We start from the raw sequence: 26,823 nt of genomic DNA on the forward strand, positions 1-26,823 counted from the left end.
CAAACTTCCAGAGTAGCTGCATGCATTCTGGATTTTAACTAGTTGTGATGTTAAACACTAAGGAATTACATGTTGAATTTCAAAATCTGCATGTATTCCAAGCACCTAAAGCAAAAATTTGAACCTGGCCAGGTAGTAGCAGAGTCTTCTGTGTAGAAGTCTGAGTGAAACAGCAAGTATATATTGGTGAGCAAAGCCAGCAGTACACAGTGATAAACAGACAATGACCACAGTGAAATAGTGACATCTATGTTCGAAAACTGTTTTCAAATTGATATCAGTGTGCTCTGAAAGGCTTCCAGCTTCATGCTCATATTGAGTCATATGTACAGGTATACTGCAGTGCAGAACCAGGACTTGGCTGCTCTGGGATCAGATCCATAGAGGAATAGAGTCTTCACAATCCTGAGTGCTGCCTTGGCTTTGAAGTCTATCTTTCGCTATCCTGCAAAGAGAGAGTTCAGTATTTCAGAACACGCATGAAAAAAACCACCTAGTATTTTGAGTAAGTTCTACCTGTAAGGGTCAATAGAAAGCCTGCTACCAAAGTCTTACTCTGCCCTGTTTGGCACTGCATTTATCCCAGCAAGAAGGCAAGTCTGCAAGGAGGATAAGCTTTGAGAAGTATCCAGTGCCTAGCTGGCTAAGCCTGGTCTGCAATCAATATGTATCCTTGCCATGGCAGCTGAGTATGTCCTCAGTGAACTCTGAACACAAATTTCTCCTATGGAATGGACACCTGTAACCAGCAGCTGTTCTAGACTAAGTTAAAGCCAACAGCTCTGGAGGAGAAGTGAAAACTTGCATCCCAATTTCATAGTGAAAAAAGATACATGGGATTTCTTATGTATGGGACAAGAATTGCAAACCCAGTACAAATGAATACCACAGTGTATAATTTATCCTTTATAATTCATCACTTATAATTGCTCATAGTGAATGGGACAAATATTGTAGATTAATACTGCCATTTTTCATATTGCAGCCTGAAAGGATCTTCTACTCTGCAATTTCCTAATTAAAGAGGAAGTGTGCAATCACAGAATGAAAGAAAAGCTCTGATTATCTTAGCCTATGTCAAGCCAACACATTTTCCAGTGAAACTACAATGTTGAGGGTTAATGTGCAGCATTAGTGTAAAATAACGTTAATTCTGTATATTAGCACCAGCAGATAGCATTACTTCTCAACTATAAGCACAGTCTTACAACTGATTATTTCATTCTCTGGATTACACAGTGCTGTCATTTGAAAAGAAAAATCTCCTGGAATTTTGCATCCTACTCAGAAAAGATATATTAAAATACACTGAACCACACAAAGATGGAAGGTCATCAAATAATACTATGGAGGTGCATGGCAGAAGAAGTGGATGGGGAAAGAAGGCAGAAAAGCACATGGATTGAACTGATTTCCAGTTATGTGGTCAGTTTAGAGCAAGCCAAGGCAATTTTTCCAGCCTGCAGTTTCCTTCCAGATGCCCTTTTTCCTGAGGACTCTATGGAAGGAAGTCACAAGGAGCACAAATTGTCACATTATCTTCACCTAGCTTGCACCTAACTGCCTCCCCTCAAAGGATGCCTCAAGGTTTGTCACTGATTATTCCACATTTCTAGGAAGCCTCAGGTCTACCATTCAAGCAGAAAAGAACTGTGCTATATTCATAACTGCTTTTCTATTTAGGGAATAAGTAGGGCCCATTGCCACTATTAGGTAAAACAGCACTGCTCACTTGACTAGAAAAACTGGTCATGAGGCAAAAATAGATATTGTCAAAATACTCTTGATTTAAAAGGGCACCACTTTTTTTTTTATTAGTCCAAATTAGGTAATTCCTAAGCACATCAGGACAAGGAACTTCTAGCAGGGACACAGAAATGTCAGAACACTACAGAAAAGGCCGGATGAAAGATGTCAGTTGTTAACTTTTTTGGAGGCAGCCATTTCTAAACACCCCTCTCTCCAGAAACATTGTGTGTTTGTCAGCCTATCTTTCTCCTTCCAGTTTCCCTGGTTCTGAGTGACCCAGAGGCAGAGTGATTTTAGAGATACTTCATTTGTATACAGATGGCAGCGTTTACAGTAATGATACACTACCCTTTTCAGAGTAAGAAACGCTGGCAACACAATCAGTGCACAAGGAATTGTCACAGCTTCTTACACCTATACAGAACCAAAAGCCAGAACAGTGATGCATCACTCTGCAACACAGCCATGGGCTCCATTCTTACACAGCCAGAGTTGAACTACAGAATTTTTACAAAGAAAATGTATTGGTAATTTGAGTACCTAGGTGACAGCTCCTGATTATCTGGACGAGAATAAACAAGCCTTTTTAGGTACAACAAATGTTGTTGAATCTCTTCCACTCCTTCCCACTAGAAATTAAAGGACAGGGAAGAAGGAGAGAGCCTGAGACCTATCCAAGGGACTCTGCAAAGAGAACACACCCTGAAGAAATGCAAGGATACTGTAATCTTTTTCACTACTGTTCTGCCCATATCCACAGGACTAAAAGAACCTTGTTCCAAGAAACTGAAAAAATATTCAAACAAGACCTAGAAGCCATATTCAAAAACTGCCCAGTGTCAAATTAACTAAACACACTACTCATGAGTAATGTGCAAAATGCCATAATAAGACTGAACTTCCACAAACCACCCTAAAAACTCCCAGTACTACCACTACTAATGGTGGTAATTTAGACAAACAAAGAGTCACCATTTTTACTTGGTGCCCACCTTGACTGAGTTTCTCAACAACAAACAGAGTTCAACGCCTTAACAACGATGATATGAATGAGGGAGTGTGTGTTTACATTAACTAATGTTTTGAAAATAAATGTTTTGGAAACTAATGTTTTGAAAATAAAACCTATTTCTAGAATATTTGAATGTATCAGGAATTAAAGTTAACTTTTCCAAAACAAGTTTAGTGTATATACAGTGCAAGACAGTGCCAAGACACACACAAAAATATCTTGCTTTGAAAAGAATCAGTCCACTAAGTCAAAAATTAAAATTGTTTGACTTAACAAAGCACAAATTCTCACAATCAGAATCTGGGGCAGGTTTATCCACCATCCCCACAGAGCAGCTGAGCAGCTCATATCTGCTGAGTAGAACTGTGACACTATGCCAAGGACTAATGTCTCATTTTCCTGCACCAGTTTCAAGCTTTCTTCTTAATGCAAGAGTAAATAGATATATTCTACTGGGCAGATTTCTGTACCAAATCATACTGATTTTCTGTGGGTTTTTTTCAATAACTGTGAGAATTATTTATAGAATAATGGAAACATGTTATTCTAAAAGTATATGTAAGGTCTGTTATTTGCCACTGATGCCCAAATTCACACATTAGTAAATAAGTCCTCTTTAAGGTATGCTCAGGTGCATGAAAATCTGCTTTACTAACAGATTTACCTGAGCCTGAGTACTTATTTCTACCAAATACTCAGTCCTAGAGCTACCACAAAATAGAATCAATTGATGCATTCATAACACAGGGGAAAAAGACACTTTCTCAAAACATTTTTTATGTTCAGGACAACGTAGCCTATTGTCTTGTAAGTAGTGATAAAAATCATAGAACAGGTAGGAAAAGCCCTTCACTCTGGCAAATCAGCTTCAAATGCAATGCACCAGGTGAAGAGATCTGTAATACAGAGTGTCTACAAAAAAATTCTGAATAGAAAAAAGTCTCACACATTTAACAAAATTCTTAGTATGCCAGTATTTTAGTGGATTTTGTAATTTAACATACTTTGCAAGTGAAGCTACCAACAGAAGCTGAGAGGAACTTGCAAATGGCCTACACAAATCAGCTGAATATGAAAATACAGTGACAAACAAAGTAACAACAAATAAAAAGTAAAGGAGAAAAAAAAATCATACTAGGATGATTACTTCCCACTAATATTATAACTTTTGAAGGAAAGTGACATGTTATTGTAGTCAGGTGAGGACTTCAATGAACATTATTGAAAAAACAAGTGTTGCTAGAAAAGGAACGGAATGAGCCATTGACACAAGAACTTAGTAAGATTAGGCTATTCTTTGGCCCTCCAGAATACCTGAAAAGCAGCTAAGTGACATTAACACTCTTTGAAAGATACAGCCAGCTTCATGCTTGTGGAGGCTTGTGAGCCTCTGACAAGCTCACCATCTCCAGGTGACTTCACACTGACTTACTGCCAGCTTTATACGCTTCCCCTAATTCAGCTGGTACTGACAAAAGACAAGGCACACTGTCGACAGATCGCTACTATGCTCCTATAAACTTGCAGCAACTTGGCAAGAACTTGGAATTACTGTCCTGGCCATATTGCTCGCCGTTCTCGGCATTACACTGACCTCTGGTGGGTTTCAGGAAAACAAGACACTAAGAAATAAAGCGGATAAAAAGCAGAGGAAACCATACCCTGCAACTCTGGTGGGAGTTCAGTGAGGCACGCAGAAAGTCTGACTCTGAAAGTGCCTCAAGACAGCCGGATAGGAACAATGCTACACTAATGCCTCGCTGCTCACAAAGCGCTTTAGAGATATTTCAGCTTTTACACACGGTACTCCCTCTAAATACTCTACTGTGTTGTGTTAGGATTTCCTGTAACACCACTAAAAAATATTGCACACACAGCAGCCGCTTAATCTTTATGAAGGAAGCAAGGAATAGGTGGATCTGCAAGCTCACTCTGCAACATACACCCCAAACTGAAATGCATATGTTTCACCTTTCTTGACTCTTCTCAGGCTATATTAAACTATTTTTGTTTATTTTATTATCTTCTATTGCACATTTTAGTGTGCCTGGAGGCAGACCGCTTGTTTTTAGGAGTCTGACCGTTTCAGTGACCAGTTTTGTGGCATGCTGCCGCACATACCAGCACTGACAAAACTCACGGAGCAGTTAATAGATGTTGGGAACTGAAATGAGGCCACAAGACAGGAAGGGCAGGAACTGGTTTTCTAGCTGAAGAAAGCACTAGAGGGAATTTTAGCCTTACAAGTTAGTGTTGGAATTCACTCAGGAAAACTAAGGACACACCCAGAATGGAACAAAACAAGGTGTTTATTGCAGATTCAGATTTTGACTGCTTATTAGCATTTACAGGAAATCAATGACTACTGAAAAGGATGAGGAGCCAGAACTGTGCTTACTACACTTGTAGAATAAGACTGAATATTCATTCTCCCTTGTATAGAGTGATACATTTATAAAAAACTACCGGAGTTTGACATTGTATTTCCTGGGGAGTGGTGGAGTGGGGAGCCCCCTTCTTACTATGTCAGTTGCCAGCTATTGAATTCTACTTTGAAAATAAGAAGTAAGAGAGAATGAAGAGATCATTTCTGATATGCAGTACTTTTTAGAACTAAAGTTAATATCATTTAAAGCCTAAATAGGCTCTTTCAGTACAAACTTGCCAGAAATATTCTCAGTCTGACAAAATACATCAGTGATAAGAAAAGGCCTTTGTGCATGCTCAGGAACTGCCCAAGAATATTTTAACAGAAAGGAAAAATCTCAGCTTATGTAGCTGTTAATAGCAGACTTAACTGCAGTGCTGGGCTTGAAGCAGCTCAGGAGAGCTTGAAAACACAAATGTTGTCCACAAGTACTCAGAGACACAGGTACCTTGCTGCTGGAAGTCTGCAGTGCCACTTACAAGCTGGTTTAATAGACTGGGAAAAAAAATTGTAGAAAAGAACAAATACACTAGCGAGTGTAGACATTATCACTGACCCTCCCATGCTTTCTCCATTTGGCAGGATGGCAAGTAGTGCACACAGCACTTTCAGCCAGCCAAATGATGACTTTTCAGAAAACCTTCAAGAACTTAATATTCTTTAGCCCTTTTACAATTTGGCTTAAAAATATATTGCCAACTGACACTGAAATAATTCCAGTGATTAAATAATTGATTACATATTTAAGAAACAAAATAGAAAGTAGTATCTTACCATTAACTTCAAAGACAAAAAGGCTGAGTGTCTTATGCCTTTCACTAGGGAGGTTCAGCTTTTCTTTCTTAATCTCTGTAGGGTCAAAGTTGTCCTCTTGTGCCCTGTGGCTAAGTTGACAAACTGGAATACATCAACCACTGCATGCTACAGGACAGTTGCTTAGCTCAGACTCCCCGTAAGTGGACACAAAGGTACAACAGGGCATTTTATCAGTGCAGCTAATTCATAGCTGATAACCATGCCAAATGTACAATAAATAATCTGAACAACAGGGCCAACTACTGGGACAGAAGTGTCCTGACATGGCAAAGCAGGACTCACATTTTAACCTTCTGTTAAACCTCCCACATGTTAAAATGTGGTATCAGTTTCCACCTCAAGAGGTTGTTTTTTCCACTATGAAACTATTGTTACGTATTGTTACTACATAATTATTGTTAGTTATGCCTTCAATTTAGCATGTTCTGGTATTCTAGGAACACTCGTAACAAATAAAATTATCACAGATTCAGAGATTAGGAATTCAAATTCACTGTGATCATCTAGAAGACAAGTCACATTAGGTCATCCAAATAAATTATGTTGCCACTTTCCAGAAAATTCTAAACCTGATAGGACTAAATGAATCAGTTCAAAAAAGTAAACAAATGCAGCTGTGCAGTATCATCTCCTGTCCTTTGTAAATTGTGTCATTGATTATTTTTACTGTCTTGAAAGTTGTTTAGTAAGAAAAGAGACACAGGATGTGCAACCAATGTCCCTGAGCTATGTCTATGATCTGCAAAGCTTTGATCACTGTTTTCTCATGGTATATGATTGCTTCAGCAAGTTTGCAGATGGCACCAAACTGAAAGGCTTGAGGGAAGGGATTCTCTTCAGAGTGAGCTCGACAGGCTTGAGGGGTAGATTCAGAAGACTTGTTGCTCAGCCTGGAGAAGGTTACAGGCAGACCATAAAGAGCAAATTTTAATACTTAAAGGGGGCTCATAACAAATGTAAAGACAGGCTTAAAACCAGAGCCTGTAGTGACAGAACCATGGTCTGAAACTAAAAGAGGAGAAATTTAGATTGACATAAGGAAGAAATACTTTAGTCTGAAGATGCTGAGACCCTGAACCAGACTGCCCAGAGAAGCTGTGGATGCCCCCATTACTGGAAGTCTTCAAAGCCAGGTTGGTGGGATGGCTTTGTGCAACCTGGTCTAGTGAAAGATGCAATTGCCAATGGCAGGCAGCTTGGATTAGCAGGTCCCTTCCAACCCAGACCATTCTGCGACTTTGTGACGCAGTAACAACTACTGCATCACCTGAAGTGATGACATTTTTCATACAGTCAATTAGTGTTCTATAGTTGGAACATTTTTTCATTTATTTATTCAAGTTCTCCTGTATCCTCAGGCATAAATAATAAATGTCACAGACATTCAAAGCTTTGTCTTCACTACACTTCACTATAATTAGATAATCAAAAACTATTGTCCAGGCAGCTATCCCTGAGCTGCAAATCTACACTTGACTGTATCAGCAACAGAGTAACAGATCTCCACTGATTTAACAGCTTGACTGTCAGCAACAATCTCATTCACGTCCCTCCAAGACCACAACTTGTGACTTACAAGCATCACTTTACTCAAAGTGCTGACGTTTATGCATGTCCAAGTTCTGCTCGAGGCAATGCCTAAGACAATCTTCCTCATGTAAAAAGTTGAATTTCAAATGACAAGCCAAAGCTACTGCAGGTGAATCTGCTTAAAATTAATGTTGATTTGTTGATCTAATGTTGATATTTAAGTCTGTGCTATAACCAGCACTCTGTTTTAGATATAATGATGCAAAAACTAATTTCTGTAAAGCAAACTAATGCTTCACCCCTGTACGTATGTAGCCTTTCCCAGAAGCTCTAAATGGTGACATCTGCTTGTCCCTTTTTTTCTTTTATTTATCTTTATTCCTCCTAACTGTCTTGGCTGCAAGAATTGTGCCTCTTTGCCTGGGCATTAGGCAGCCTTTTCATGACCTCCTGTAATTTAGCTAAGGCATCACATTCCAGGCTGCTCTGCAGCAGTGACTTGGCAACTCTGCCTTCCAGACACTGTGTAAGTGCTTCTGATATTCCCAGGTAAGAAGGAGCAAAGCAGGCAGGAGAGCTGTACATGTTTCCCTATAGCTAGCACCAGCCTCATCCTGCTCTTCCCTACACACAGTGCCGGTTTATCCTCCTGGTGTACCTGCCTGCTCTAGTTCCCCCTTCTCACAGCTTTCCAAATGTGTGAACGCTGCCACTTGCAGGGTCAGGAAAAGCGGAAACTGTGCACTCAGAGCTGAGTTTCTGCGGCGTTCAAGCCTTAAATACCGAGGGCTATGGCAGCTTCCAGTGTGAGCCGAGGCCGGCTCCTCTCTCCATGGGCTCCCGGCGGGGCGGACAGCAAGAACTGCTGGGATGGACGCGGCCCATTTCGGCTCCCTGAACACAGACAGACACGGGTTTAGAAAAGAAACATTGCTTATTCTGCAAGGGAGCACAGTGAAGGCTTCCACAAATCAAGCACACCAAAGAGTAATAGGTCAGAGCTTTTACACACAAAGTAATTCTGGGCCCACCTAACGCATGCTTGTTTCTGCGATACCTTGCGCGATTCTTCTTGAATTCTTTTATTAAGCAGCTCCTACTGTATAAGTTACGTGACGGCACTGGTTGTGTTTACAAAAGGCGAGGGGAATTCAGCCTGGGGACAGACAATTCAACCTCAAGGCATCGCGACCGCGAGCGAGGGCTACACGACATGCGGGTGTTTACATGCAGCCACGCCACCGTAATCTGCCTCTGAAAGGACAAAGGAAACCCCGGGAATTTGCCCGCCGCAGCCTCCTCGCCGCGAGGGCACAAGGAACACCACGGGCTCCCACAAATGCACGGAAAACACCGGCAGCTTCCAAAAGGAACAGGAAACATCCGCAACTTCCCCTCCACAGCCCCCACACGCCTCGGTGGGCGCGGCACTGCGCCTGCGCAGACAGCGGGATGCGACACCATGTCTCCCTGTCTGAGGTGCCTCCATCGCCGCGTTGAGACAGGGGGGAGAGCCGATGCTGCTCTGCACCCCGGCCGCTTTCCCGGGCGGAGTCGCCTGCTCTGGGCTCCTTCTGCGTGGATGACTGAGTGTGTAGCGTGGCGCATGTGGCAGACTCAGTACGCGACCCGCTGCGCTGCGGGAGGAGGCGGCGCACGGCGTGTCCCCCCCTCTCTCGGGACGGATGGTTCACGCCGCGGGAGGCGCGGCGGGAGCGGCGGAGCGGGAGCTGCCGTGCGGGGCTGTGGTGCGGGCGGCTGCCTGTCCTCCAAATCGTACGTATAGTACGAAATTTCCTCTCTTACGTCGCTCTGGACTCTTTGAACTGCTCGTGTTTCTCCGTCGCTCTCCCAAATGTGTTTTCTCCCTTTTTTTTTTTTTTTTTTTTTTTTTTTTTTTTTTTTTTTTTGCTTTCCGGATGAAAGGAGTGGAAGTTGGTCATTGGCGGGAGCATGCACCAGCATGATCAAAAGATGCCCCAAGAATATGGTATTCTTGGCTTCTCTTATCAGATGTTTGCTCTGTGTAAAATATTCTTTAATTGTGAATTTTGAAATATTTGTCAACTGATTAATTGCTCTTTTTCATAAGTTGTGAATTTAATTTTGCAGAGGTAAAGAGTTCCCATACTTAAGCTTTGGCCTTTGTGTTGCCCGTTCATTCCTGCCCAGAATGGATGTGGTGTCAAAAAAGGCAAACAGGAATTCTTGCTCAAACTGGTTTAGGGAGCTGGTTACGTACCTTCCTCCTCTCTGTTTTTGCAAGGACAAAAAAACCTGTAAAAATAGTACAGTTGAGCAGCTACATAGTAGATTTAATTATTCAGTCTTTTAAAGTGGAGAATCTGACAGTTATTAAAAGAGAAAAAGCTGAAGTTATAATGGCCGCTTTTAGCATCGTTAGCTGTCCTGCTTGTCATGATCTTTACATCTGCAAGTAATTAATACATAACTTTCCAGGTTTCCAGCTGTGGCCTGTAGTTTTTCTTTTGTAATAAGATATTTATTTACAGGTTAGTACTCAGGTATAGAAAAGATAAAAATCTTCTTAAAGATGAAAAAATGTGCTTCGTTTTTGTAGATTGGTGGATCTGTTATTCAGTATTGAATAATATGTTGTCTACTCTTTTGCTATGCTTTCTTTGATGCCCTTTTGAAAGTGTAAAGTATACTTTGATATTGTCAGATTCCTGCCTGAATGCTTAATGCTAGGAATGCTTCTAACAGGTATTTTGCTGGAAGTTCAGGATCTCCCAGAGATAAATAGCCCCATGTGATGGAAGCCTCTGAGCATGAGAAGGGCGTGTGGGAAGAAGCATCAAGTGCTGATTGCACAACTGTGAGTAACAATAATTCTTTGTCCAGCTCTGTCCTGTATCCTGCTTTTGCAATGAAGCAGGCTTTCTGCTGAGAAGGAGGTTTGGCACAGTGACTTCAGAGCAGAAATTAGAGCTGAATAGTGAGAGTGACATCAGCCTGATGGCTGATGGCTTTGCTAAGAACAAGGTGGAAGCTATAAAATAAAAAGTTTGGTGTGGGTGGCTTGTTAAATCAGCATGTGGTTGCCTTTGTGTCCAGGACAAGGACATGCTTTTTCATGTTTGCTTTTAGGGGTATGATATTGTGGAGCAGTTCAGAACAAAAGAACTGAAAATGTTAAAAAGACTGGCAAAACATGAAGGCTTGGAATCTCATATGCCAGACACTGCTTCACTGTAAAGTCTTGGAAAAGCCAACACTATTGAAAAACTGAGTAGTGCAAGTCAGCCCAAAATTCATTATTACAAACAAGGTATTAATGAAAATTGCATGCACTAGCAAATCATTCTTTGCTGCTTAGACTGTGATTTGTATAACCTCCATACCCAAGGGTGTGACAAGTAATCCAAGTCTCTGAAGCTGGGAACTTCTAAGCCGGAAAATCTGCTGTAAGAATGATCCAGTACTACATCACTGTAGTTTTTGTTTGGGTGTTTTTTGTTTTTTTCAGGAGAAAATATAATTAATCTTCAGTGAAGTAATGAAACTCCTTCAAGTTGGCCATGATGCTTTTAAAGTAGTAACATCAGAAAGTTTTATCAATGAAATGTGAAAATCTGCTTGAGCAGCACAGATGCACTGAGTCCTTTGCCACTCCTGCTGGTAGGAAATGAGCCTGTGAAATCCATCCACACCTTCTGCACCCCAGGCACTGGGGACTCTTGCAGGGCTGAAGAATAAGGTGGGCACTCTTTGTATGAACCTGGGACGCAAAATGTTCATGTAATCCATTGCTAGAATTGTGTCCAGTAACAGGGCTGCTGCTTGTTTTCCAGCATAAAATTATTAAATCATGTATTATTGGCTTACTGTTCCCAGAGTGTTTTCTAATGCACAGTTGTATGTATGAATTAGTACTGCAGAAATTTCTGCTGGTTCCCACTAGCCAGAAAGTGTTATTACTGCCACCAGTTTTTAGTTGCCATCTGAATTCTTACTTAGGTGAGCAAAATGCCTCTTCTGCAAGCAGGCTCCTTAAAAATTAGATTGGCAAATTTTGCCTTTTTGCTTTTTGCCCAAGGTATGAGGAGAAGCTCGTCTTTGTAACCTTGTATTAGTGTTGGGGATTTAGAGGTTACTGAAAAGAGCTTTGTGCTACATGTGTCCAGTCTCACATTGTGTGTTTATTTTCTTTCCTTAGGAAGAATTGTTAGAAGCAGCCTGAGAGCAATGCCCATCTATGCAAACACTCCTCCCTAAGAAACAAAAAGCTATTCAAAAGATGGACGATTAAGCCTCCATGTAGAACAACAGAGTGCATTTAACTGCATTGTGGCAGTGTCTGGTGATGTTTATATAGACAAAAAATAAAGATTTATGTTTCTGTTCTCAGAATTTCTGTCTTTCCTAAGCTTTAGTAACAATTGCTTCTGTTGCAGAGTTCAGACTTCCTCTGTGTTATAGTTGGAATACCAGTGCACTCCTTTGGATGAAGTGTTTGGGATGTGATGATTTAAACCATGGTCTCCTGTAGTATTTGGAGATAGGTTTGGCTGAGATTTGTATTGTGGTGAGAAAAAGTAGAAATTTAAAAAGTAGAAATTCAGCAAATCTACATTTAAAAATAGCAGGAAAGGGGTTTATCTGACATGGAGAATGGCAAGTTCGGCTTATTATCACCTTGACCAGCCACATCATGTGGTACTTCAGCATATCTTGGAGTGAAATACTCTTGACATAATTGGGATTGCTGCTTATTCTTTTAGGAAGATTTAACATGATTTATCAGAAGAACAAATGTTTAAATTTTGAATCTCGCAATGTCTGATTTTTTAATACTGAATGTAAGCATGTTACTGATTCTAAGTGTAAAGTTGTTTTTGTTTGTCAAGAGAGAAGGAGGTTTAGACAAGAGTAATTAATTTTTATTGATCCAGCATGTAATTATGGGATGTACTTGAAAGTTTAGTGTTTTATTAGGGATTACATTCCCTGAAGATACCATCTGTTCAGGAGTTCTGCTCAGGGGCTATTGAAGTGTGAGACCAAGAGAAGTAGCTTTTTTAAACTTTTTTAAAAATCTCAAAAGCTTAACAGCTTTTGCCAGGATTTGATGATTGGTATCTAAAATTTTAGTTATATTTCAACTAAAGGAAATGTAGAACACCAAGATTTAGTGTATAATACAGGTGGTGTGGTGGGGTAGAACATGGGAAAAGTGAGGTAGAGGGAGCAATAGATGGGTGCAAGGGTCACAGATTACTTAAATAATAATGCTGGTAAATGTGAAGTACAATGTTAAGCATTAGGACTACCTTTTATTTTTTATGACTGGCTAACTGAATTGCACCCTTGAAAAAAAAGACTATAAGAATCTGCTCAGCAATAAAATCTGAAGAGAAAGGATAAGGAATTCATATTCTGGAACAACCTACTACATGTACTGAAGCCCTGCTTTGCAGGAACTGGGTGGACACCATGTGCTCCTGGAAAGTAGAAAAGTAAATCTTTTGGAGTGAGGGGTTTTTTTTTGCTTTTGCTTCTGCTTTATTAAACTAATTTATCTTGACCCACAAAGACTTTTCCGTCTCCCATCCTGTTAAGGAGGGGAGTGATAGAGCAGCTTGGAGGGCACCTGGTGTCCAGCCAAGGTCAACGCACCACAGCTCTTACTCAGGAGAACAAATACAGGAATAAAAACAGACACATAAGGGAGAGTGTCTGCCACACCAGCTCTGTATCTGTGTGTTTGGTTTGACAGCTTACATAGTCTGCTGTAGCTCTCTGGTGATTTTTTAGGTGAGAAAGGAAACTGGTTTAGATGTGCACTGGAAATGCAAAGCTTACACTGACAACTTCCTGCTACAAGATAAAATACTTAATCTGGAGAAGCTGTATCCTCAAGTGGATTTTAATTGGTACTACACCTGTTTTTACCAGATGGTGGTGTCAAATGAAACTGTGTTTCTGAAGGCTTTGCTCCTTTGTGTAATGTAAATAAGACACACAGGCAACCATGCAATGCCCTAAAAATTCAAGTTTTACTTGACTTTAAGTCACCTGGACACAAGTACTGACACAGCCATCTATCAAACTCGTTTTAAAATAAAGCACACAGTTGCTTCATCAATACCTAATGTACATGGAATAAATGTATCACATTGGTATGTTCACGTCTGTTGTCTTCAAACACTTTTCTAGGGAGTTTTGAATTAAACAAATCTTCCCAAGAGAAAGCATGCTATCTCTTCTGTTCATATCCACCTGTATGAAGGGAATGAATTTGGCAACTTAAATAGTAATGACTTTTCCACAAACATCATCAATATCATGAGCTTGATTAGAATACAAGTTGCAGAGTTAATGATACTGGTACAAGATGCAGTGTAGAAAACAGCAGGTCAAGACTAGTTCCTAATGAAAGAAACCAGCCAAATAAGCAAGGGAGCTAGTACAGGATATACAACAATACTTTTGTGCTGTGGTTAGCAAGCCCTCTTTATTGTATAAAATATATGTTTCGCAAAAGGTTGTACAACTGTGTTGTAATTGTTGCTAATTAGTGAGAGTTCTATAACTTACCAATGCTTAGCACTTACGGAAGTCTCAGAAGAGGTAAAGGCAGAGGCACAAAGTTAAAATCATTAGCCTGAGATCAATTCCCCAGAGAATTGACATGCATCTCATGTCTTTTGCCTGACTCATCAGGATGTAGAAGTATTTTAGACTGACATCCAGACTTCAGATCTGAAAATGCAGCTGCCTCTGTACAGTGAATGCCCCAGGAGAGCTGGGGAAGGGTAGCAACAGTGGAGAGGGCAAGGTGTAGCTCAGAGCTGTAAGAGGCTGGCCACTTAGACATGTAGAGCTGGTTTAGGTCTAGAAGGCATAGTTGTGACACAGTAAGTGCTTTCAGTGATTGATCACTTGAGTGTATCTCTCACAAAAATAAAAAGATCATAAAAAAGGTGCTTTACCTCAAATGATTGAGGAAAAGCTTGAAGGGAAAGGAGAATCACATATATGAAAGAAATTTGCTTTTCTGTACTGTTAGCTGACAGTGAAGTCCTTGTTGCAAGTTCTGCCTTGTTTTGGCACAATAAAACATTTGGAAAATGTAATAGAGACATTACATTTTTATACTTGTGTGGACACAAAACTGGATTGCAGTGGCCCAGGCTAACATCATTTTAGTTAAAAACCTGCTTCCTACAGGAGAAGACCATTAACTCAAATCTAGGGCTCGCTCTGTAAATTTCTCATTTAAATGCAAAAAAATTGTTATGAAACAACTCCAGTGACTTGAGAATTGAAATTTTTCACTGTTAAACTAGACAGAAGCCGATTTTCTGATGTAGTACAGTAAGTAAAATAACCACACACTTAGCTGATGGTATCCAGCAATAACACACAAAAGGCCACAGAAAGATGAAAGCATACAGAAAAACATGAGGTTGGATATAAGCCTTGATCAATATATAAAGATTGGCAAGATGGGTACACTATGGACAGATAATTCTCAAATAATAACACAAATCCTCCTGCAGCAGTTATGTGCTACTTACCTGTGCCTGGGTAAGGACAGCAGACTAATGGTAATGATTTAGAAAGCAGCAAACTACAAACAAGTGTGTAATGCTCCAAGTTAGAACACCTCAAAGGAGCAAGGAGCAGCTTTCATTGCAGACACTGTAACCAGTTCTTGTATAGTTTGTCATTTTTCAGTTGTCTTCCAAAAGATTGTGATGCTCTCCACTAAGCCATTTTGCTATAGCAATTTTCTTTTTCCTAAGGGTTGGCTGGGCTTTTTATTGTGGTTTGGGTTTGGATTTTTTTGTTTGTTTAGTTGGTTTTGTTTTGTTTTGTTTGGGCTTTTTTTAACTGTTGTTCATGCCAGTACTACACAGGGTCATAAAAAAGGATAGGAGCAGTGACAATGAAACCAAACTGAGCAAATTGACAATTATAAAAAATTACAAAACTGAGCAAATACTTAAGCCAAGCCAAACAATGTTCTAGAATTAAATGCATAGTAAATTCAAAAAATTCTTAAGAACCTCCATGAAAACGGAATTTTTACTGCTGAGGGGTTCTCTTTCCTTCCCTTAGATTTGTTCACTGAGACTGTATAGGCAGAACTGTCCCAAGTAAAAGACAAAAGAAAAGTATTAAGTGAATCTGCCTTTCGTGACAGGATGCAGCATGTCCCAACCTAGACACCACTCCATACTGTGATAGGAATATACAAACTGTATGGCTGCATCCACTCCACTGACCACCTCAGATCATGAAACAATGAAGAATTTAAAAAGTGGAAAATAAAGCACATCATACAACATTTTGCTTACCAGTTTAGTCAGTTAAAATGGGTATTAGTAATCCCATGCCTCTTGTAAAGTGTAACTTAGACACCTTATGCTAACTCCAGTTCTCAAGCAGTGTTGCTTTTCTGACAGGGCTGGAATTCCCTGGTGTTGCTTGGACTGGAAGACACAGGGTCACTGCAAATCTCTGTGGGTTGAGGGGGGTTGAGTGTAAAGAGGACAGACATAGAAAGGCACGTGAGCTGCTACAGCAGTTTACGACGCTGCTTGAAAAATTCAATACTACACTTTGCAAAAATTACTTCCACAACACAAAGACTTTGCTAAGCTCCCTAGCAAGTCAGCAACCTGGAGGCTCATCCGTGTGCTGACTGTGGACAAATGGGAGGCAGAGAAGTGACTTTCATCTATTTTTAAGAAGTGATAGGACAAGAGGACAGCCAGGCAGGCATCACTTCAGATATATATTAGAAGATAACTCAATGTGCAGCATCATTAAGACTTAGTATGCCTATCATGACAATAGAAAAAAAATTATAGTTATCATATCTGAAATACTGCCTTTGTCATTTTAACATAGTAGAAATGGCTCAGAGAAAAGTCGGATTATTTTATATGAGAAATTAAGACAGACTTTACTAATCTAGATTAAAAAACAAAAACAAAACAAAACAAAAAAAAAAGTATTTTTTAGCTGTCTTAAATACTACTCCACAAGTTTCATTTAACCAGCACTGAAGTGCCTTGCTAAGCAGTCTTAACACAGTGGGTCAATTTATATTCCCCAATTTCCAGTGTGCTTTACTACAAGTTGGTGACTGTATTTCTGTGGTATGGAATGTTCATTTAAATAGTCCCTCTACACAAAAGGGCATTCAAAATTTAGAATATTTAAACCTGCCCAAAGCAAAGTAAGTCTGTTTCACCTCTGGAACTCACTGCTACAGCATGTTACAGAGTCTATTGTTTTTGAGCTAAAATGGGTTGAGTCAGAATTTGTATCAACAAGACGAGCATCTGTTTTTGTGCTAGACTAAAATAACCCTTGAAAGAGTTATCTGTCCTTATGTCTCAGGACATAAGTCGATCCCCATATAAATTGTGAAGATAATTTCCCCATATCACACTGTATTGCACAATTGACCAAAAATATGACTATTTTACTTATCTAGAAGCATCTGGTCCTGATGATGTCAGTTAACAGTCACTTCTTGGAACAAGGCTATTCAGTTACAGAGCAGACCATGAAGCCTGTTTTGTTGCAGCAATTTTTTTCATTGTTCATTTTTTGGAAATGTAACTGCTGATCGTTCAGTTTTGCAAAGACTTTTGGTTTTGGTTGCCTCACGCCACTAGAATGATGTTGGTGATAAAACCATTGCTTGGTCTTCCCAGCAAGCAGGCTGCACTGCCAGGTGAAGGACAAGACCACCACGTCGACTTCAGTTCCTTCCCTTGCACACATAAACAAATTCTCACTTTCCAAGGACCAAAACCCTTTAACCATCTTCAATTCTTCAGTCAAGTCTCCACCTTGAAGCGTGACACCTGTACAGTTTTTACAATCTTAGTGGCAGCTTTTCCATCAACATTATTGGTGGATAGCAGAGATGGTTCTTCTATTAGGCTGTCTTTAGATCCATTCTGTCTCTGAAGAGAATAAATTAAACATTGAAAAGATACAGCAGAATTTAAACACTGTATTTTGCTTACTGTTGCTATGAAAGCCTTAGGCTGTGGGTATGGCATTTTATATATACACATATATACATGCATCAGGAATTTTAAAGTCTCTACATTTATTTGATCAAACAGAACTTTCTTCCCCTTTTGCCTCATGCCAGCTGCTACCCCTTTGTGCTATTGCCTATTCAGGAAATGCCATGATTAATTGTTTGATGTTTAGCAAAACACTGCAAGCAAACACTCACAAGGAATTAATGGCCACTGTTGTGAGGGAGCCTGGGGCAGAGGGGAAAGAGAGGTGTTTGTAGACACTGAACATTTTAACCATACTGGTATGGTAAGTTAGGTATCTGGAATTCTCCCTTCCATGTTTTGGTTCTCCTTTTGTGTGTTTGTACAGACGACCTGCAAGTGCTTTTGAGTAAAATTTGCTTCTCACATTTTTAGCTCAATACATCTATCAAAACTGAGAGATACGGTATGTAATATGTGATGAAAGACAGTGATTAAGTTAGATTAATAAAAGGCAAGTTCTCTCCTTTTTAGATGTCAATCGCCTAAAAATATTCAGTATTTGTGTGGGGGGGGAGAAAAAACAGAAAAAAACATAAAAAAAAGAAAAAGAAGAAAAGAAGAAGAGGAGAGAGGAGAGAGGAGAGAGGAGAGAGGAGAGAGGAGAGAGGAGAGAGGAGAGAGGAGAGAGGAGAGAGGAGAGAGGAGAGAGGAGAGAGGAGAGAGGAGAGAGGAGAGAGGAGAGAGGAGAGAGGAGAGAGGAGAGAGGAGAGAGGAGAGAGGAGAGAGGAGAGAGGAGAGAGGAGAGAGGAGAGAGGAGAGAGGAGAGAGGAGAGAGGAGAGAGGAGAGAGGAGAGAGGAGAGAGGAGAGAGGAGAGGAGAGGAGAGGAGAGGAGAGGAGAGGAGAGGAGAGGAGAGGAGAGGAGAGGAGAGGAGAGGAGAGGAGAGGAGAGGAGAGGAGAGGAGAGGAGAGAAGCACTGTTTCAAGCCCAAGCAACAAAACTCTTCAGACAGCCTCTAAAAGAGTTGAATGAATGATGTGATTACAACTGCATAATTCAAGAAGTTGTAAAAGTCAGTTTTCCTTCTGGGAGGAGCAGAGATGCATCTTAGGAATACATCAGATCAGCAAAGAGTTCTCCAGCAGCAGAGACAGGTGTTCACAGGGACATATGCTACAGAACTGTATTTTTTATTTAATACAAACAAAGTATAAATGTAACTAAAATACAAAAATTGAATTCCACTGCTGCTGAAAAAAATCTCATCTTATTTTTCACTGAGAAACAAAGATCATCTTAAATAAGAATAGAGCCCCACTTTTCCCTCCAAAAAAAAGGAAAATTGCTAAGGATGTACAATCACTAACCTGTTGAATCAGGTGGATGCTGGGACCTTTCCCATCTGAAGATCGTGTAACAGGCAGTGGAGGGACCAGATCAGTTTTGACACTGGAATTATAATACCACAAAATGGATGTTGTTTTAATGAAGTACACTATAACTGCAGAAGAAGAGCAATGAAACTGACACAGAATGCTCTGTAGATCTGAAAGGCTTTTGTAACCTGACTTGGGATATCTGAAAGCTGTCATGCTGATCCTCTGTGGGCACGTTCAGGGCATAGCCCATCCCATCTCATCCCATCCCTCTCTCTTCCTGGTCTTCAGAATCAGCCCAAATTGGTATATCATCACTGAATCACCAAATGGTTTGGTTTGGGAGAGACTATAAAGATCATCCAGTTCCACCTCCTCCCATGGGCAGGAATGCCTTCCACTATCCCAGGTTGCTCAGAGCTCCATCCAACCTGGCCTTGAATACTTCTAGGGATGGGGCAGCCACAGTTTCTCTGGGCAACCTCTGCCAGTGCCCCACCACACTCGTGGCAAAGACAAGTCTCACCTGAAATCATGGGTGTGCCACAGCTCCTTCAGGGTGCTATCCAGCTGAAACTAGCCTTTGAGGTGGGGACTGCTTTTCATATTTTTATGGCCTTGCTGCAACTGAGAATGGGGCTGTTGCTTTTCCATTAATAATTATTCTTCAGTCTTCTAGGAAAGACTGATCCACCCACTGATGAAAGGAGTTGTACTGGAGTTTTCATGGAACAAATTACAGAGCCAACAGAGATAACATCTTAACTCTATCAAGGATGAAGATATCTAGAAAGCAACTCAGGAATTCTCATCCCCTAAGCAACTTCATGATCCACCACTAAAGACCAATACAGGTTTATTTCAGCCTTTTCAGTTTTTCCTCCTTCTAAATGGATCAAGAAAGCCACTGAGGTTGAGAACAGACCATAAATGATTTTGGAGTTGTTTCATTCATGTTTAGCTCTGAACACATACTATTTAGGGGGTTGCCTGAACTCTGTGCCACCAACAAGCCACATTTAAGCTGCTTCTTACCACCATGATTTCTAAACAACTTTGGGGCTGTGCTGAACCAATTCAGTGCTAGTAACCATGCTCACATACTTCACTTCGGACAGGACAGATCTCTCCCCGTCAGAGCACTGGGACCGCCGGTACTGCCGGTAGCTGCGAGGGGAGTGCGAGTGCCGGATGCGGATGGGGTCGCCTTGAGTCCTACGAGAGACACACAGCCCACAGCAGGGGGCTGGTAAACCACATCTTTGGCACAAAACATAAATTCAGCTGCAGACTGAGAGGTCCTCCCACTTCTTACTAAAATGTAGCAGATGGCTTCTTGCACTGGCTGCATTTAAAGGACTAAATGTCAAGGGCTGAGGCTTCTTTTAGAAGTCTGTACTTGGAATTCAAGTTCAGTGCTTTAGGGGAGCAGAGGTCACAAACTGGCATGCCCATATTTGAGCATGAAACTTTAATAAAGAATGCATTAATTTATACATCCTTAACATCAGCCTTTTCTGCCTAGTGGTTTTTGGAAGCACATTATAATGCAACCCAGGATCACATTTGTGCCACATTCAGCTGCTTGCACTGACACGTGGAATCCCAAATGGGCAATTACAACAGTGAAATGGATGTTGGTTCTTAAGGAAATAGCTGTGCCCTGGCAGCTGCCCATGACAAGCCAGGGAAGGGATTGCAGAGGACGAAGAGTGCCTTGGATGATCAGAATATTTAAAACAAAGAAAAAGCTCAGGAAAAAATGAATTTTCTTGTTTGCATTCACTTCTTTCTGATTCTGTAGTTTATAATATAAGAAAGATTCATGACTAGCACAGGGAGGCATACAGAAAATACAGACAGGTTCATGAGTGTGTGGGAGAGACTAGAAGAGATTATGATGACTTTTTTATTTTGAAAAGGAAAAATCTTCGATTTTAAGATTATTATGTACCCCCACCCTAGGGGAGTATTTAGAAAAGATATGAGCTTATAGATTACGTGTAAATCCATTCCTATTTCAGTAGGACAGGGTTCAAGGTAAACTAAGAAAAGTGGGCTTTTATATTCACAAAAAAATTCTGACATAAACTCACTCTACTTTAGTGTATGGAATTTCTTTCAATTGCTCCTCAGATAGGCCAGATGGATCCACAAGCTCCTTCCTATAAAGGATTAGGAAAAGTAAAAAATGTAACAGTAACTGTGAGGTGCAAAAAAATGTTTATTATATTGGGCTAAAAAGATTTACTAAAACAAGCTGTTGTCAGCCCTGAAGCTATCTTGACATCAAAACAGGACACCTATTTTGAAATAAATGTAATTTCACCTTGACTGTTTCAACTGCATGTTGCATCCTGTTCCACCTTCCTCTCACCTCCCTGCAAATCTGATCTTGTTGTTTCACTATATCATGAACATTCTGTGTGCTAAACAGTGAATATTGGAATTGCTAAATATCTTCATTAGGGCAATGAGGTGTCATGCTGAAAGTGTTGGTATAGACATTTTGGAAGCCACACAGGCTCTAATCTAATCTCTAAATCTCTAAAATTATGTATTGCTCTTCAATAAATCATTTACATACAATGGTCATCTTTATTCAGAGCACTCAGTTACCTGAGTATCTTCTACACACAGGAGGTCATTAACATATACATAAGCTACTGAAACTAAATCAGCCTAGTGCCACAGTGGAGGGATTTGAATAGCTACATTAAAAGCAAACTAAGCATCTCTCAGACCCTATAAAGATCATACTTACTGAATATGTTTCCACAATTCTTCTTTAGCTTGAACATCTGGGCTTCTCCTATAAATATCAACAAAGACAACAAAGGCTCAGCTGTTACAACCATCATCTAACATGTTGCTGTTCAAATAACTTTTAACAGCACAGACCCTGCACAGAAATCATGATAAATGTAATCCACCAGGGACTTCAATTTTAAGGTTTGTTATCTCAGAAAATGCATTAAACTTCATTGCTTTATTTCAACTGAAAAGTCATTTCTTGAACGACAGGCTCTCAATCACAATTCCAGTTCCACCAGCTTTCAGCAAGAGTGTATATAAAATATAAACAGCAGAATTCACCAAGCCAAATCACTGCCAACACTTATCCCTTCAAGGACAACATGTTTGGAATAACATTTCTGAAAAGGCCCTCAGAAATGTCCTGTAGCTGCAGGTGGGCAGGAGGAGGGACAGGCCACAAGTCAGTAATCCCAGCCATTCCCAGTGGACACCAGTAAAGACCTGTGGCTCCACTGCAGTCACAGTGCAGCCTCTCTCTTTCTGGTCATCTCCAAAAAGGATTTCTGCTCCATTTATTTATTTTTGCTGTCCAGTACAAAAAAAAAATCCCCCAACAAACTAATCAAACCAGCAACTATTTCTATTCATACACCTAAACACTTTAGCAAGTATTTAATTCAGGTGCAAAGAACATACCAAAAATGGTAATCTCCCTGTTGAAGAATTAAAGAGATAGCAAAGCAAGCCTGAGGGGCATGTCTTGCATTTTGCACTGAATCACAGAATAAATGTTTCTAACTGGAACTCCTTCATTTTTCCTTTTCCTTTTCTATTGCAAGGTTAGTCCAAAACCATTGCTGTTGTTTAAATTGCACCTAGAATTCACCCAAACCCATTCAGAGTTATAGATTAAGCAGAGATTTTAGACAGTGGCGTGGACTACATTTGCATGGAGAGATCAGATAACTCTTTTCATTGTCATTATATAAGCTCAGTGTCAACAGCTGGACTGTTTCATGTCATCTAAGACGTGAGGGATGCAACTTTTAGAAACATATGGCACATATAAACATGCCCAAAGGCCTATCATATTCAAAGATGCTTTAGGAGGAGTATAATCCAAATTTAGATGCAGATCAAGGAGGACAGCAGAGATCTGCATTTTTGCACCTCTGAATGGGCTCTCCCCTGCCCAGAGACAGACATGTATCAGAAACAATTCCAAACTGCTCTCTACCAATAATAGTTTAACTATTTTCTTATTTCACCACTACCATGATTTATTTCCAGACTTCAGCCTAGAATTAATGTTCAGGGACATCTATTTAGCAGTAAACACAGTGAATGCAAAGGCAGAATATTTTGGGATGGTAATGTTTTGGGGCTCTTTTTAGATTTTATAGGAGTGGGAGTACCAGGAGATACTATTTGACTGGTTTATAAACACCAGAGAACAACCAAAGGGTGAAAAGCAACCAAGCATTTGTTTTTCCCTAGTAGGGCTAAAATTCATTAATCCATAACCACCTCAGGCTCCAAGGCCTTCCAAGCAGGATGATTCCCATCCTTGATAAACTGCTGTCCCTTCCCGTTCCTTGTGATGGCAACAGCTGCAGTACATGTGGTTTACAGCCCATTTTTTCTCTGTGTTCAGAACTTTTTAAAGCTTTGTGTCTTTCTGTTTATTATAAAGCATTTAGTTTTTCTCTGATTTTCACTTCTGTCTGTGCCTCCTGCTTTCTGTGACCAGGTATTTTGCTCTGTGATCTATGCCATTTTCCCTCTTTCCATCCCTGCAATTACACTACTAATAAATGCTTTGATGTACAATATCAATTTAACAGTATGGCATCCCATAGGAAAAAAAAAAAGAAAAAGAAAGGAAAAAAGGCCTAAATACAATACTCCTAATACTCCTTCTCTTTTCTTGCATTTACTTATCTTTATTGCTTGCTGCTTTTAACTCCCTGATGCAGTAAATGCAGTGGCATTTAGCAGTATTTTTCAGCCCCTCAGTTTTGAATCGATTTCTGCCCCCATGAAGCTTCCTGCTCACAAAATAGCAGCTGCAAACCCTGCATTCACCCTGGGGCTGGAAAGATAGGCATCCTCTTCTGAGGCTGAATAATCAGACAGTGGGGGATGTGAAAGCTCCCTGGAAAATGCCAGCTTCTCCAGGGAGGCTTTGTCATGCTTACAAGCCCTAGTTTGCCCGAGGAGGCAAAGCCCCAAGGTCGCTCCCTAACCCAAGACCCGCACAAAGCAGGGTATTGTGCACACCACTGACCCATTTGATCAGCTCATGGCTTTTACTTATTCATGGAAATACAGCAGTTCAGAACCTGGCCTTAAGTCTCAAGTATCACAAAGCATCGTGTGAAGCCTCAACAAAGGCAAGAAATATTAATTTGTGGGGCAGCATGGAAAGAGAGTAGTTAAATAAGAAGATATCTTCATTTCTCCACTTTCTAGAAACTGTGCCTCCTGCTTTCTGTGACCAGCTCCAGGTATTTTGCTCTGTGATCTCTGCCATTTTCCCTCTTTCCATTCCTGCAATTACACTACTAATAAAGACTTTGCTGTACAATACCAATTTAGCAGTATGGCATCCCATGAAAAAAAAACCAAAAAACAAAAAACAAGAAAAAAGGGCTAAATACAATGATTCCTCAGAGCAAACTTCTCTTAGAATTCACATAATGCAATTAGTTATTTTCCATCTGTTTAAGAAGTGTTACCATACTGGAATAACCTTACAGCATTTATTCAAGTTAGCTCCCCACCAAAGAATATAAAGAAATATGATGCAGATAAAGTAACTTAATTAAGGCATTTTATTTCCAAGGGTCTGTTCTTGCTTCCTTTGAAAGTAAAATGATGGAAAGCTTACAAAAAGAAAGGTGAAATGTAAGATGAAACGTAGGTATTGCATATACTGGATAAGAAATTCAGGTTTGTATGGCTCTTAAGAGCCTGCAACAAAGATATTCTTCTGTTAAATCTTTAAAGCCAGGTCACAATCCTCCTTTTACTTTGTTTTCATCTTTTTAACTGTGAATTTTTTAAGAACTTGCAGTTTTGATATATAGAACTCAGATTGTCCTATCTCAGTATCTGATCAATACCTTCTGGACAATTTGCATGTTAATCAGTTTCTCTAATGCACAAGAAATCTAATGGGAATTCCCAGTAAGTGATGAATCTCATGGGGGTTTTCTGTTTATTTTTTATTTTGTTAGCACAAGCTGGAACAGCTCTACACATTAATAAGGTCTACATTATTTTTTGTGCCTGCATCTGCACCCTTATTAGTATTTTAGTTTGAGTCACAAATGCTAAATTTAAATAGCCATGGAATTTTATGGCTATTTTTCTTAATTAGAAAAAGCCCTTTGGCTACACAGATGTTTTACATGAACTCTTGAAAATAAATCCTGTGGAACTAGAATTGGGAGCTCTCTGCATTTGCTGATTCCTTGAGGAGAAAGAAAGTTCAAATTCCTGTCAAATACTTATATTCCCAAGACCAAGGAGTCACCACCTTGCCACCACAAATGATTAATATTACTCATTATCAAACAAATGAAATGCACTGTGCCAGGCACAGTAACAAACATTTCAACCACTACTTCACATATGCAAAGGGAAACTCTGGTTACAAGTGCAATAATGGACTTACTGTGAAAGAATGATCTGTTCTACTAAATTTAAGGTGTTGTATCAATTTTTTAAATGGGCAAGTTGAAATGACCATTTGACAACTTTTAAAACCAAAACAAGCATAATCTATGGAATTATGTTTCCTTTTCTTCTGACCTGTATCCAGTCAAGGAAACAAACAGCTGAGCCAAACTAAATTAAATGCATTCTCTTATAATGTATGACATGTTAACGGTTAAATGCATTTTACTAATTTTTTAAAGTTAGTTTAAGTTTATTTCATTGTGGGGTGGGGGTTTTTTGTTTTTTGTTTGTTTGTTTGGGGTTTTATGTTTGTTTTTTTGTTTGTTTTGTTGTTTTTGTGGTTTTTTTTCAACTTGAGAGTGTGATAAAAAGGAGAAACACATGAATAGCAAAAAGAATAGCAAAAGGAAATGTGAAGCCTTCCAAAATCTTCAAGACTTCTTCATTTCTTTGCTTCCTCTAGGACCTTTATTTTTTATGTTAAATGCTTAACTTCTTTTGCTAGAAGAAGTTTAAATAAAATATAACTCAGAATATCACTGTACTGGAAAATCAAAGCCATTTCATAAGTTAAGTTAACCACAAGAGGGAACCCGTGCTGTCCAAACAATGTGATTTACCTGGCCTGTGGGTAAAAAAGAAAAGTTGGCTATAAATTTAATCTCACCATTATTAGATGAGTATATTTCCAAGTTTACAGCACTTTCTGTATATAATAAAACAAATGGAAACCAAATTTAATCAACTTCATTTTCTGTATTCCACTCAAGTGAGCTTTAATATTCCAGATTTTTTAGTAAGATATCATTGTACAATTACACCTAATAACATGCAACTTTTGTGCAGCCAAAAGTGAACAAGTCTGTACAAAGCCTGTTAAAGTAGAAGTTCCAATATTTGGACCTTTAAAGGTAAATTCTATTCCTCATAAAGAAATAAAACTGCACTATAAAACTGAAGACAGTGATGAGTTCTAGCAACATGGGCAACTGAAAACAGAACTCAAGTGGATTTTAATGATGGAAACTTCAATGCTGACTATGGTTTCAGTGATACCAGTGTGTCTATGCCCCAAAACCAGGCCATTTTAGAAGAAAAATGTAAATTAAACGAAACCAACATTTTCATTAGCTTGAGAAAATTAATTTCAAAAGCTGTTCATGTCAGAACAGATGATAAGCAGGAGAAGCAGCGCATGGCAGTGCAACTCCATCACGGAAATCCTGACATCAGGATGCAATCCATATCACTGACTGCTGCTTGTCAGGGATAATTTGACATGGAAACATGAGCAGCTGCTTTCACCGCTGCAGATATTATATGATTAAACAGGTGTGCATGTGTTTCATAAAAGTGTTCGCAGCTATCAAGTAAAATCTCAATGCTTGCTGCCCAGAAAAGAGGAGTCACTGTTCTCATTACAGAACTAATGTTCAATGAGCCATCCAGGAGTTCTTCCCAGGTGATG

The 26,823-nt window shown here is 39.8% G+C and overlaps 1 protein-coding gene, 2 long non-coding RNA genes and 1 other non-coding gene across 8 annotated transcripts in view; 2 read left to right on the forward strand and 2 right to left on the reverse strand.

Moving 5' to 3' along the window:
• Window positions 1-380: 380 nt before the first annotated feature.
• LOC130265194 (uncharacterized) lies at window positions 381-8,944 on the reverse strand. The gene is made up of 3 exons (XR_008842566.1): window positions 8,567-8,944; window positions 8,194-8,429; window positions 381-445 (listed from the first exon to the last, which is right to left on the reverse strand). It is a non-coding gene; the product is annotated as an uncharacterized LOC130265194 (long non-coding RNA).
• A 35-nt stretch (window positions 8,945-8,979) lies between these two features.
• Window positions 8,980-11,909, forward strand: LOC130265196 (uncharacterized). Of its 4 annotated transcripts, none has more exons than XR_008842568.1 (5): window positions 9,023-9,311; window positions 9,462-9,525; window positions 10,263-10,374; window positions 11,026-11,256; window positions 11,716-11,909. It is a non-coding gene; the product is annotated as an uncharacterized LOC130265196 (long non-coding RNA). The 4 variants fall into 4 exon arrangements; XR_008842570.1 differs by having other exon boundaries at window positions 9,465-9,525; XR_008842569.1 differs by lacking the exon at window positions 9,462-9,525 and having other exon boundaries at window positions 8,980-9,311.
• LOC130265659 (small nucleolar RNA SNORA13) lies at window positions 9,676-9,808 on the forward strand. The gene has a single exon (XR_008842654.1). It is a non-coding gene; the product is annotated as a small nucleolar RNA SNORA13 (small nucleolar RNA).
• Window positions 11,910-15,366: 3,457 nt separating the features above from the next.
• Window positions 15,367-26,823, reverse strand: part of EPB41L4A (erythrocyte membrane protein band 4.1 like 4A) — a 116,154-nt gene continuing 104,697 nt past the window's right edge. For both annotated transcript variants that reach the window (XM_056514084.1, XM_056514083.1), the window contains 5 exons: window positions 21,679-21,726; window positions 21,011-21,079; window positions 20,019-20,129; window positions 18,906-18,987; window positions 15,367-17,488 (listed from right to left, as the gene is read on the reverse strand). In XM_056514084.1, the coding sequence (XP_056370059.1) occupies window positions 17,360-17,488; window positions 18,906-18,987; window positions 20,019-20,129; window positions 21,011-21,079; window positions 21,679-21,726 (439 nt within the window). In that variant the 3' untranslated portion in view covers window positions 15,367-17,359. The remainder of the gene's footprint in view (window positions 17,489-18,905; window positions 18,988-20,018; window positions 20,130-21,010; window positions 21,080-21,678; window positions 21,727-26,823) is intronic.

This window comes from Oenanthe melanoleuca, chromosome Z (assembly GCF_029582105.1).
Source record: "Oenanthe melanoleuca isolate GR-GAL-2019-014 chromosome Z, OMel1.0, whole genome shotgun sequence".
Classification (NCBI taxonomy): domain Eukaryota; kingdom Metazoa; phylum Chordata; class Aves; order Passeriformes; family Muscicapidae; genus Oenanthe; species Oenanthe melanoleuca.